The sequence below is a fragment of the Helicoverpa zea genome, chromosome 3 (assembly GCF_022581195.2).
Source record: "Helicoverpa zea isolate HzStark_Cry1AcR chromosome 3, ilHelZeax1.1, whole genome shotgun sequence".
NCBI classification, from domain to species: domain Eukaryota; kingdom Metazoa; phylum Arthropoda; class Insecta; order Lepidoptera; family Noctuidae; genus Helicoverpa; species Helicoverpa zea.
The window spans coordinates 6,834,394-6,847,822 of NC_061454.1; the positions used below are offsets into that span (position 1 = coordinate 6,834,394).

The window sequence follows — 13,429 nt, forward strand, 5'->3', positions numbered from 1 at the left end:
GAATCATTTTGTCTGCAAATGATTTACGATTGCAAAATGACTGTACAGCTAACTACCGAATAGACCAAAAACACCAAAATAGCAGACCAATCGCACACCAATCAAATGTCAATCGAATACGATTGGTCTTTTATTAGTAGCAGAATACCCGAAATGGTTAAAACTGCTATTGCGATCATATTGCGACTCGATTTCTATTAGATTTTGACATTATTAACTTAGGAGAATCGGGCCCCAGCTCTCTATGTAAGCGCTTTATATGAAAACTAGCTAATGGCCAAACGTTCGCGTAGCGGAAACTTGAATTTCTCCGAAGTTTATGCATGCACTGATTTCATTCATACATAATCAATTATACACAAATACACACTAATTTTCGGACACATCTCTTTTCTTCTAAAGTCTATGGATTAAAAAAAGTTCCGCCAGGACAACGTTCGCCAACGTTCGCCCAGCGGAATCTGTTTTTGGTGAATTTCTCCACAATGGCTGCATACACAAATTTTTATTTACCATACACAATTATAGGACGTCTTACACTAATTATCTGCATAATTAAAATCTTTAAATTCAACAACATTCCGCTGCGCGAACGCACACGTCTGTAAAGTCGGTTTACTGACGATAGTCGAACGTGACAACGTCCGTCATAAGAAATTGATCGTCAGATGTCGAACGCTGCCAACGCGGAGGCCGGTCGTGCCTCTTTGTCGCTCGTTACGTGCACTCACTTGCACTTCGAGCCTTAGGGTGCGTCCACATCTGGCGAATGCGCCGCGAATGCGCAGCACGCGAGCCGATCGCGAGCTGTCCGCGAGCTGCGCGCGTGCATTTTTGTTCGTGCGCCGCTTCTGCGCCGCCCGCGCGCAGCTCGCGCGCGACCTAAGCGCCGCACGCGAGCGGCGCGCAGGCGGCGCGCGACGTCTGCCATCTTCGATAGTACTGAGCCAATATACGGAACTGTAAGGGCGAGAACTGATTGCGCGCAGATCGCGCGCCGCTCGCGCGCTCTATACGAGCCTTGCGTGAGTTGCGCTAAAGAGGCGCACCGAACTATTGCAGTGACTGCACGCGCGCAGCTCGCGGACAGCTCGCGATCGGCTCGCGTGCTGCGCATTCGCGGCGCATTCGCCAGATGTGGACGCACCCTTAAACGTAACGCCTCAGAGCGAGGTAACGCCGCATGAGTCATGTTTTTTCGTGCGTGCAGCCGGCTTCATCGATTTATAAGACGTCACGTCAAAAGTATATAAAAATTGCATTGGTACTTGCGTGACCTGGAATCGAACCCACACTCATTTTCAACTTTGTTAAGAGAATTTGTAGGGTAATCACAATGGTCATAGTAGTACCTCTACGGACATTTTGTAAAACGCAGTCGAAAACTCATCAATTCATTCACTTAAAAAAAATTGGTCAGCTATCTTGAGTAGCGCGTAGTAGTAGGTAGTAGGCGCTAGATAGGCGTAAATGGAAGGAGCTGCACCGACAAGAGCTGGGCTCTTAAATTGAAGAAGAATCTTGAGTAGGTAGCCATAAATAACGCCAACATGGATTTCCCTCTACTACAATCATCAGCCTTTTTCTGGACTCGGAAGGGGACGACTATTCTCGCACATGTTCATTTGACGTGCACGACTTCCTCCCGAAATACCTTTCCAGTGCCTAATACGCATACGGGTTTGTCGCTCTAACTGCCTTCTGAACAATAACTAACAGAACTGAAAGTTCCAGTGTGCATGTCTGTTACTCTCACGCGCAAACGTCTGCTCCAATAGTTATAGTGTGTAGTAAGGATGCTGACACCCAGAACTAACACAGGATAATTTTTACCCTTGTGTGGGAAGAAGTTTTCTAGGCACTCTGGTGAAATAGAGGGCGGAGGCTGTTTTTTTAGAAATGCATTAAAAACGAAAACACTGTTTAAAAATTATTTAATGAACCTTTAGAAGAACCTTGTTTTTAATGTAGTTCAAACAAATATTTCTTAAACAACCGACATATTACACTAACAATATCTACATAGTTTTATCATAGAAGTAATTTAATACAAATATATTCATATAATTATTTGGTTGGTCTTTTTATGACAGCACCAATTCCATTGGTGATTATTCCTCACATTGAGGTGGTGCGTGCATATAATAATAATTTACAATAACTATTTTAATGATTCTAGTAATATTATATAACAATACATTATTCCTGCCCAAAGCCTTCAGTTTCTTCAATAGCAAAGTTCAGTTTTTCACATAATTGCTCATAGCTCTTGTATGGCGGTAAGTCGAGTCGATTGAAGCATGTATGCGACCGGGGTAACCAAGTATCTTTTCCAACCTGAAAAACAAATACATCTTAAAAATTAAATATCCGGATACAGCCAAACAACAAGGCATTCAGCTGCGTGTTGCAAGAGACTGGACACTCGGATTCTGCTATTAAAAAATATATTTTTAAGGCATACCACAAGTTGCAGTTGACAACCTTCTTGGTTGACCTGACTTGAAATTAAAAATACTGTAGCTTGTTCATGCTAGGTCGGCGTCAGCGTATAAGGTGTAGGCAGTATTTATATCAAAGTTATTTGTATCCGTCATTTTACCTTTTCTATGCAAAATCTCTGTGGACCATTCGATCCCATAAGTTCGGCAAATCCACCCACAGGAACTCGACAGGTGCCGGTTACAAACTGTAGTAATCTTGCGCGCTTTTCGTTATCCATTTGACGGACAAACTAAAAAGAAAAAAATCATTATAACTTCTTTTCATTTTATTTACGTGCAAGCTGTGCAATGGATCAAATACATACGCATAAATTCTTATGCATAAATAAATTAGGTCTTTAAGAACAACTTTTGTTTTATAACCATGCCAAATGAAATGTTGAATGTGGAATATTATAGATGATATGCAAATAGCACTGCGATCGGGCAATATAGTCTTATGGATCTTATAACATTATTAATAATCATGCATCAAATAAAAATATATACAAACCTGCCAAAACCAAAGGACTTGCTTGCTTGTACGAGTGTAATGTCGGTAAATAGTATTTCGTTGCCAATCGTCTACGTCGACCTCCTGCATGCCGCACAGCATCAGCTCCAACTCGCGCTCGTCGAAATATTTGAGCCACTCTAGAGGTACCACCTGGAAATACAGTCAATACACACATATATTTTATTTAGCTTTTGTTCACTCTACATCAGTGGTTCCCAAACTTATTTTGTCTAATGCCCACTTTGAGAATAAATATTTTTTTAGCGCCCCCATTTTTTAGGGTTGCGTACCCAAAGGGTAAAACGGGACCCTATTGTTTTCGCTCCTCTGTCCGTCCGTCTGTCACCAGGCTGTGCCTCATGAACCGTGATAGTTAGAGAGTGAAATTTTCACAGATGATGTATTCAGTGCCAGTTTTAACTCTACCAGCGCCCTGGGCAAGATTTCTATGGCGCCCTCCAACTGCAATTGAAACCCATACGAAAAACAGAGACATATGTAGTTACGAGATTGCGCGAGCGAAGCGAGCGCGATTTTTTTTTATAGTTAACAAGTCAAAGCAAAAATGACGTAAAATGTAGCCCAATCGTATATAAGTTATTGCTGGTTGGTGAATGCAAAAACACGGGAACATAGCTTCTGATTGCGCGAGCGAAGCGAGCGTGAAAATTTTTGTTATATTTTAAAACTCAAAACAAAAATTAATTAAATTGTATTCCAAACATACATAACTCTTTGTTGGTGTTGGCGCCTGCGTATAAAAATTTTGGGACTTAAAGTAGTACCGTAAATAAGAAAGTTCATATGGAAACTAGAAGTTACTTTCTCTTTAATAAAAGGACTTATCAACGACGCTACCTTTTTACTGGGGTAGACTTAAAATTTTTGAAAAATAAAATCAACTGTAATGTGAAGCAAACCCGAAAAATGTTGAGTTTTGGATCACTAAAAGTCCTAAACATATATAATAAAAGGCAACAGTGAAGTGAAGAAGCCGCCGTAATGGGACATTAAAAGTGATGAAAAATTCAAGAGTAGGTATAGTAATGAAACCGCGAGCGAAGCGAGCGCGAAAATTTTTGAGTTTTGGGACATAAAAGTAGTGTTTGTTCGAGAATTTCTCAAATTTAACGCGGAATTACATACAAATTAAAAGAAACCGTGACTGGATCGACAGTCAGCTGTATGTGTCTGTTTCTTCGGTGCTCCAACTTTCCGAGTTTGAGCAATCTTTTAATTCATATTAGTTGATGTTCACAAATTTTTATTGAAAGTAAATAAAATTACAAATGACCCCCCAGGCCTCTACACAACGCCCCCATTTTCTTTCTGGGTCTCTTACCGCCCCCCTTGAGACCTGCAGCGCCCACAAGGGGGCGTTATCGCCCACTTTGGGAAAGACTGCTCTACATTATATACATTTTTCTATACTTCTATACTAATATTATAAAGAGGAAAACTTCATTTGTTTGTTTAGTTGTAATGGATAAACTCAAAAACTACTGGACCGTTTTTAAATATTCTTTCACCATTAGAAAGCTATATTATCTGCGAGTAACATAGGCTATATTTTATCCCGGTGCAGGCAGTATCTCCCACGGGACGCGGGTGAAACCGCGGGAAAACGGCCAGTATTAAATAAATAAATTAATTAAACATCTTTCTTATTCCATTCTTCCAACGTAAACATTGCATCATTTACAGTTAGCATCATTTAAATATTGCAATAACTATACCTCATTAAATCCATCCAGGAATGCTGAGGTTTGTTCTTCTATGCCTCTAGTCATTCGCCACTGAGTGACTAACTGAAGGTACTGCTCCTTGTTTGTCTAGAAATAACAATTGCAATAAATATGAGTACAATATACATAATAAGTGTATAATAAACATATTTAGTAACAATGTGACAACTATACCTCGGTAACACGTTCCTTATCGCCGGATGGTTTGAGCTCGTGGTGTATGACTTGGCCTAGCACTTCGAAGTCTACGCTGAACCACATCTCTAGGCCGCATTCGTCTATATTATTATCTTTGATCCAAACCAGAGAATTGTAAAATTCCGGATCTATAGACTCGATGTCTTTCATGGTCAGTTTTTTGTTTAACATTCTTTTATAAAAGGGCATTGTGAATCCTGAATAAATAAATCTACCGTGATACAATGCCATTGCTATAAATCTGCCTATGAACTTGAAATAAAGGAGGTGATCTGGATTTACGTAACTGGCTGGGTTAATTTGTAGGCTGTAGTTGTTCTTGTTAGCATACTCGAAGAGGCAGTACATGGGGTTTAGGACTTCGTGTGACAGTAAGAAGAACCACTCTCGACTCACACCACCATAATCTAGCCCCTCTTCTCCGCGGAATATTATGTACAGTCGTCTGCGCAACTCGTACGCAGGCAACCTCATTATCTGAAACAGAGCAGTATAAGAACTCTAAAACCTTTCTATTCAATTCACATGTTTATAACATTGCTTTATTGAGTAAATATAAGAGTGACCATTGTTGAAGTATGTTATTATAAATACATACTTAAAATTTTTATATGAATGAGCTTGTTTGTTCACTATTTCTATCAAAATAATTTAGACTTGGTTACATTTCCAATTTTTGTAACCTGCAACCCAATATTGACTTGAAGACTAGTATAAACAAAACGTACCTGATGATAAGAATCCTCGAAAAGCGACTGTCGCGACAACGTTATTTTAATATGACTGGGCAGGGCGTTGCTCTGGCACAGATAGCGGAACTGGCTGAGCTTCCAGCGGAAGGAGCGCTCGTAGGCGCGCGGCACGCCGTAGGCGCCCTGCGGCCCCTTCGGCGCGCCCGGCCGCGGGTCCTGGAACGTCGTGCTGCGCGTGTTGTGGTCCACGAAGTAGCGCGTGCCCTCCTCCGTGAACCTGATCTCCCAGCCCGGCGGCAGCGCCTCCTCCAGAGCGCTCATCTCTTGACCCTGGTGCAACGATATCATTAGTGCATTAGTGTAATATTCAACTATGTTGAGTTGGAAAAAGCTAGGCAGATAATAACGATGGTGTAGTTCACAAACAATGCGGCACCTTCTGTGCTGCCCAAGGTGCCCAACACCTGCACATTGAAAGAGCTACTTGCCGCTACTGATAATGCCATGTGCCCGGCGCAATACTGGGCCTTTAAGCCAAGTTACCTGTGTCCGGGGGTCCTCCCACTGCGTGGTGCGGTTCTTGTGGTTGACGTAGTAGACGCGTCCGTCGGGCTGCACGCGACGCTCCCAGCCCGCCGGCAGCGCGCCCAGCGAGTCGTCGGGCGCGGCCGCGCTGCCGGCGCTGGCGGGCGGCGCCTCCTGCGCCACGCTCGTGCCCGCCACTGCGCCACTTCCTATAGTCAAATTAAAAAATATTTTTTTGTTACCATTGAATATCTTACGTCGAGGACATAAGATATCAAATCTTATGAGACCTTCGAGACGGAGACACTATAGTTAGCTATAGAATGGCAAAACGAAGCTGTGTACAGTTCCCGGCACGTAACTTGGCAAGAATCGTGAGATGAAAACATTTTTTTCAAACAGACATAATTGTCAATAAAGAATAATGCATAAGCAATAACGGGGACCACTTTTCTGTATATATCAGCTCAGCTTCTTTTTGTTTTAAATCTTGCAACAAGACGTTCGACTGTACCATATTAATGTACTGTTGTCAAAACTACATTTATATATTTGCCAATTTTTGTGATGCTACGACGCGTAGAAGATGGTTAAATTAGTTACTTTATATTCCATTACATGGTTAGCTACATAAAGGTTGACTTAATAAAAGCGTGTAAAAAAAAGGATATCATTTCACTATTTCGTTGATTAGTTGGCGATGATTTTAACATGTATGCCGTTTCGTGTCTCTAATAAATAGTCATGTCTCTTTAGAACCTTGTATGGATGTCACTGAAAAGTAACCAGAGAGTACAAGGCGTTTGATTGTTGCTTACGTATTATTTTACCCGTGAGTTAAGTAAGTTTACCAATTTGCGAAAATGTGGTCGTAAGATAATTGAAGAACAATTTTCCTAGGAAGTTAAACTTGCGGTTCTTGTTATTTTCCGGTGACGTGGACACGAAACAATAAAAAAATATCAATCACGAAATATCAAGCACATATATCAAGGCATGCTTGCGTACGTTTAATGGAATAGGAATTTTAACAAAGCATCTTTTATTTGTTGTTAAATATAAAACAATAGACGCCATACTTATTGTTTGACAATAGTTTTGTATATTCATAAAAAAATTATATGTCTAGGTTCTGGCAAAAGAAATGATGTAGCTATTTTATGGTAAGTTGCAGAAATGCAAGGCTATCAGTCATGTACTGGAAATTATCACGGGTTGTTCTGCCAGCGGTTTCACCCGCATCCCGTGGAAACCTCTGCACGAACCCGGATAAAAAGTAGCCTATAGCCTTCCTCGACAAATGGGCTATCTAACACTGAAAGAATTTTTCAAATCGGATCAGTAGTTCCTGAGATTAGCACGTTCAAACAAACAAACAAACTCTTCAGCTTTATAATATTAGTATAGATTATATGTCTAGGTTCTGGCAATAGAAATGATGTAGCTATTTTATGGTAAGTTGCAGAAATGCAAGGCTATCAGTCATGTACTGGAAATTATCACGGGTTGTCTAGTTGAAAATGGAAAGATATTTCATCTACCATAGAATTTATAAAATCAAAGAAAGTTTTTGTTAAAAAGGTAATTAATTTGGTGACGAACAGTTATCTTACTTTTTCCTGATAGTCTAAATACCTAGGCAGAATGGTATTAAAGCGATAAGATTATAAAAGTATGATAACGACGAAATATACATGATTATGTAAAGATATCAAGTTAGAGAACCAAATATGAGAATATTTTATAAAATCATACTAAGATTATAAATGCGAATTGCGAAACTTTCAAAGTTAAGTGTACATGGATATCTATGTTAGATTTTCACGCTAAAACCACTACTTTGAAGAAACTTGATAGCAATATAGCTACATAGGTGCATCAGAGCAGCATATATGTAGTTGTAATCTAGGTATGTGCAGGAAGTAAGTCTTTTTCCTGTCGTATTTAGGTACCCAAAATTATTCTAAGGCCTTAATTCAAACATTTGCCTTGTTTTAAAAGGTATTAAAATGAAGAAAAAATAACAGGAAAAAGACATGGCTAAAAGGATCAATATAGAGGAGGTCGAAAAGTCGGTTAGTAACAGCCGCACCATGAGCCGATCGACGAAATCCGTTTTAGCAAGACTGTGCGTTTGGTCTGGGAATGTCCTTATGTCATAACGTTACGATTCCACAGGAAGGCATATTATATTGTGGTCCCGTCATTTATACATATCTTTAGCAAAAAGTCGGACAATCAGTCTTCTAAGTCTAAGCGGTGTCCTGTTTCTCAAGTAACTGTGGAAGAAAGACTTTAGGAAGTCGGCAATGCAAGAACGTCTATGTAAGACAGTAGTAGTCAGCTGCATCCAGATAGACTAGAAGGCGGCGATAGTAAAAGGCGAGGCAGGTGATAAGTAATGATGAGCATACCGGCGGCGGAGAGGTCGTGCTCGGAGTCGGGCTGGTGCGGCGGCTGCGGCGGCGGGTAGAGGAAGCGCTGGTTGCCCTGCGCGACCACGTGGCGGCGCTCGCCGCGCCAGTGCTGGAAGCGCGCCAGGCGCTCGGTGTCGGGGCGCTGCCACGTGGTGGTGCGCGTGTTGTGGTCCACGTAGTACACGCGCCCGCGCCCGTCGCGCCGCACCTCCCAGCCCGGCGGCAGCGGCTGCGGCCGTTCCCACGACGTCGACCGCGTGTTGTGGTCCACGTAGTACCTGCAGTTACAGTCCGCCACACTTCACGTAATGCCTTTGTCGGTTAGCTACATAACAACAGTACCAATAGCTACGAGCCCAAGGGGGCAAATAGGACCTAAAGCTTTATTTGTTACAAGCCTTTGCGCTTGCCTAAGTCTACACATCTTGCAATAACGATACTCATGTTGTATGTATTAAACAGGCACCCTCCCACTGGCATTGCTAATTGCCTGACCTGGAATCGAACCCACACTTGAGAGATTTGTTCTATCCACTAGGCCACCATGACATAAAGAGCAAAAAAATTTTTTTAAAGGAAAATATAAGTATTAAAATATAATTTTCCTGTTTAACATATTATTATTACACCTTTACTTCACTGGAAAAAAATAAGGAAACTCTTTAATATTAAGTTTCCGATAGATGTTGTACAAAAAGTATTTTTAATCATTCAATTCAATTTCGGTCATTCAAGTTTCTTGTCTACTGATGCGTGCCTACTGGACTAAACTACTTCTATGCCAGATAATGCATCTGAACTAAACCTGGTCCTGGCTGATTGATTGATAGATGTTGCGAGCCTTTAGTTAACATACTCATGTAATCTTAGCAAGGATGTCACATCTTAAATCCGAATATATGTACGGTAATACTTCCTTTAATTGGCTTTCTTTATCTTACGAAGCACTATTAGAAATTAAATGGTAGCCTTATCACCGTGTGTGCGTGTCATTTCAACATCTCCAAAAATCGAATTTATGGAATATTTGATGAGTACCTGCGGCCGTACACGTCGTATCGCATCTCCCAGCCGGCGGGCAGAGGCTCTTCGGCGGGGTTCGCATAGAGGACAGCATGTCCCGGGGTGGTCGAGTCCGCTTCGGCGTGCGATGGGCCCGCGCCACTGTCGGGCGCCGCGCCCGCCCCGCTCGCCGGCCCCGCCACCGCCGCGCCCAGCGCCCCGCCGTGCTGCACCGTGCCATTGCTCAGCGGAGGCGGACCCGGAGGAGGCTAACGATTTCACCACTTTACTATGCTATTCTTACACACATAACAGCAACACCATATTGCTAAACTTAAACTTACTCGTAAAGTTTGAGCGCGAACCACTGATCTCATTGCAGACTCGGCATTGCTCCGCACCCTTATCCTTGCTCTAACTCCATCATTAAGAGGACCACTACTGTTCGTAGACTCTCCAAGTATCTCGTGTGACTGACTCAGAACAGATGGATCAACTCTTAAGCCATCGAGAAGTATCACTAGTTCAGCTGCTTTTACTTCTCCACTTACACTGGAAGAGTTTTCTTGGGACACTGTTTTCATCAAATCTGTAGGAAACACAATAATAATTTCAATAAACAGTAACAGTTTTAATTGTTTCTTTACATGTGTGATACTAAACAAATATAGTAATTACCTATATTCAGCTCCACATTATCACATTTTCCATTGCAGTATAACAAAACTTTCAATAAATTAACTCTTTTTTCTCCAATAATGTTATCTTTTCTGAAGCTATGATAGTCTGCCAGCCGGAACAACAACTGTGATTGAGGTGTAACAAGCACTGTAAGATCTTCTTTCCATTTTGGGTGCAAAGTACTTTTTATGACTTCTGTACGTCTTGAAATCTTATCATCAATTATTACTTGTAAATATGGATTTGGTTTAAAAAGTCCAGAATTTTTTATGTTTGCTGATTCAACTAGGGAAAATACAGAAAAAACAATCATTAGTAGACTAATCAAGACTTCATGCTAATATGAAAAGATTAACAATTAGAGACACAAAGTCTTTTATACTTAGTTTTTGTAAACAATAAAATTCTTTTTATTATATACATAAGATAATCATAAATTCTTAAATCTGCCTCTGAGTAAAGATTTTAAAAAGAATAGTTTTCATGGGAGTTAAAACCATTTATATCAGCTAGTGATATATCTTAGAGATAGACAATGTTCCTTTTATAAGATTAAATCTAGACATTTGGTCAGTGGGGCATCTGAGGGTTTGCCGCTACTGTCTTTACTTAATTATCTGTAGTATTAAAGTAGTATTATTTAGGTTTTGTGAGAACACCAGCGCAGATGTTATTTTCTACTATATGGTTCCCAAATTAATATAATTAAACATTACCTGTGAGACTAAGTTGATGGTATGTTGATAAAGAAATTGGTGTAGTTAAAACTGGTACACTCTCAGTCATTGTGACTTTTTTCAGTTCATATTACACCAATGATACCATATCCCATGCTAGTTTATAACTTATTCTCCTGAAATAGAAAATTAATTCAGTGTTAAAATTCTTACATTTTAGATCACAGGGTCATTTTAGGTCTCAATATTACAACAGCACTTAAAAACACAGAGCTGGTTTCTATTGCAGATATTCCATTGAACTAATTCCAGTTGTTCATGAGGACTGTGCCATTTGTTTGATCAGAGGAATCTTTTCTAGGCTCAAAAATAAAATACTGATCTTATCACAAGGCTGAAAGCTTGAAGTCTCAGTTCTGAATACAATTTTCAATAGCAGAACGAATTGATTGCTTATGACTAAGTAGATATATCAAGAGATATATGTTTTCTCTGCGAAGATAAGGCAGAATACGTACAACGAATACTTAATTAGCGATACAGAAAATTCGTTGTGATTACGGTTTTCAATGTGGGATCTACATGTAAAATAGTCGAATGCAATGAAGGATGCAATCATAATTTATGTACTAAAGAATATTGTAATATTATTTAATAAAACTGTTGTGAAATGATGGCAAAATATAGATCAAAGTGTATTGACGACTATTGCAAAATAAACATCATGAAAGTAATTAATGACGCTATTGTGGCACTTATTTAGAGGGAATATATCATATAAATACCATTAATGAGGCAATCCATTGGATAGAAGTCCTTCAAGTTATCTTGTAACGTTGTTCTTATCTCACTGAAGGAAATACACAAATAATGTTGTATCGTCACGGAACATTCATAACGCTGTTTTATTTTTTACAGTCCTTAATACCACACTGAAATATCACAAAGAATCAGTTGAAAAGCTAAAACTATTTTAGATGCAAAAATGATTTGAAGAACTATTGTTAAAATGATTTTTAAATTGATTAGAAATAATAAATTCCTGAAATTATTAGTCACTGCACTGTTGAGTGTTTGAGTGTTGTGTCTTTATTCTTAGTGATGGGCAAAATTTCTCATCAATCGCTCTATAATACCCACGAAAAAATAAGCTACCATTGAATGTGGTGCATAAAAAAATACAATCTATTGCTGTCGAGTATATTTTCTTGATTTACAAATAATTTAAAAAATCCTGATGTTACGTTTAACATATCTACACTTATGTCTAAACTTTGTAAAGTCTGGTGTTTTGATTTTATACTCATTTAACTAAAATGGTTTTGATCGTCTAGGGATCACCTTTTTTAAAAATAATGGCACACATAAAGAAAGTTTTTGAAAAACACATTTTTTAGGGTAATATTTTGTATTTAGCTTCATATAACTATTTGACATCCAAGTTTATCATAATCCTACATCAATTCTTACTACTAAGCGAGTAATTTTAATGTTTATGGCTTTGATTATATATATGTCTAGATGTAGCGTCGAGTGCGCGCAAGCGTGGAAAAAAATGTCGATGTACTGTTCATCGACAGAAGCTTTCCCGTCAATCAGAACAGATCGTGCCGCTTAACTGTCAAAACGTATTACGCGCGCTAACTAAAATACAAATAACAGAGATAAAATGACGCCATGTGCAATTAAAGTCTGCTGGAATTATAAAGCAAGGCTAAAAAGTGCCAATAACATTACCTATCATCGGTTACTGACCCAGAAAATAAATATTTGTTTTTTGTAATTATGTTTACTAAATCACGCCATATTGTATCAGTGTTGCCAGTTTCTTTTTTTCATTTTCCCAACTTCACGTGTTTATGTTATGTATAAAGGATATTTTTTAAAAAATGGGGCAAAAGAAAAATAGGTATAATTTATATAAAAAAATATTATCTACTATTATTTGATTAGTAAATTATGGTCATCAACCTAACATCATTGTTTAATAGAATTCCAAGTGATCCTGTTGTTAGGAGTCAGTGGATAGACTGCATTAAAAAAAGCCGTGGAGATGCGATGTGGACACCAACAAAAAATACCGTAGTGTGTTCCGATCACTTACGCAGCAAGGACATGAGTACTGTCGACAAGATAGGGCGCCGAAGACTTACAAAAGGAGCAGTGACAAGCAAGGTTCAATTTTCTATTAAGTTATAGTTAAACCGAATGACATTATGTATACAAACTTATTTAATTAGTCTATTTTTTTCATTATTTATGGGAGAATCTTAGAAGCTGGTATCATTATTTACGTCAACGCGCAGTGTAAAATGACATCTACACGCACACATGCATAACAATTTTGTCACAGCTTCTTTGTTGGGATTGTATGGTGACACTCCATCTAGACATATATATAATCAAAGGTTTATGGATACTGTTTTGTAAATCATCTATATCGATTTTGGACGGATAGGACATCACTTGTTAAAAGGTTTTTTTTATCATAT

General features: G+C 39.2%; 1 protein-coding gene across 1 annotated transcript; it reads right to left on the reverse strand.

Moving 5' to 3' along the window:
• Positions 1-1,917: 1,917 nt before the first annotated feature.
• On the reverse strand, positions 1,918-12,035 carry LOC124646000 (E3 ubiquitin-protein ligase Su(dx)). The gene is made up of 13 exons (XM_047186012.1): positions 11,723-12,035; positions 10,977-11,113; positions 10,258-10,545; positions 9,924-10,168; positions 9,616-9,848; positions 8,575-8,855; positions 6,179-6,369; positions 5,672-5,965; positions 4,920-5,420; positions 4,737-4,832; positions 2,998-3,150; positions 2,603-2,734; positions 1,918-2,337 (listed from the first exon to the last, which is right to left on the reverse strand). The coding sequence occupies exons 2-13, from the start codon at positions 11,044-11,046 to the stop codon at positions 2,200-2,202; spliced, it is 2,622 nt and encodes an 873-aa protein (XP_047041968.1). The 5' UTR covers positions 11,047-11,113; positions 11,723-12,035; the 3' UTR covers positions 1,918-2,199.
• Between the last annotated feature and the right edge of the window lie 1,394 nt (positions 12,036-13,429).

Excerpts from the sequence above, each read along its gene's own strand:
- LOC124646000 (XM_047186012.1), bottom strand. The coding sequence starts at position 11,046 with ATGACTGAGAGTGTACCAGTTTTAACTACACCAATTTCTTTATCAACA. Across the intron at positions 10,169-10,257 it reads TAATGTGGAGCTGAATATAG|ATTTGATGAAAACAGTGTCC; the intron begins GTAATTACTATA and ends TGTTTCCTACAG. Across the intron at positions 2,338-2,602 it reads AGAGATTTTGCATAGAAAAG|GTTGGAAAAGATACTTGGTT; the intron begins GTAAAATGACGG and ends TTTGTTTTTCAG.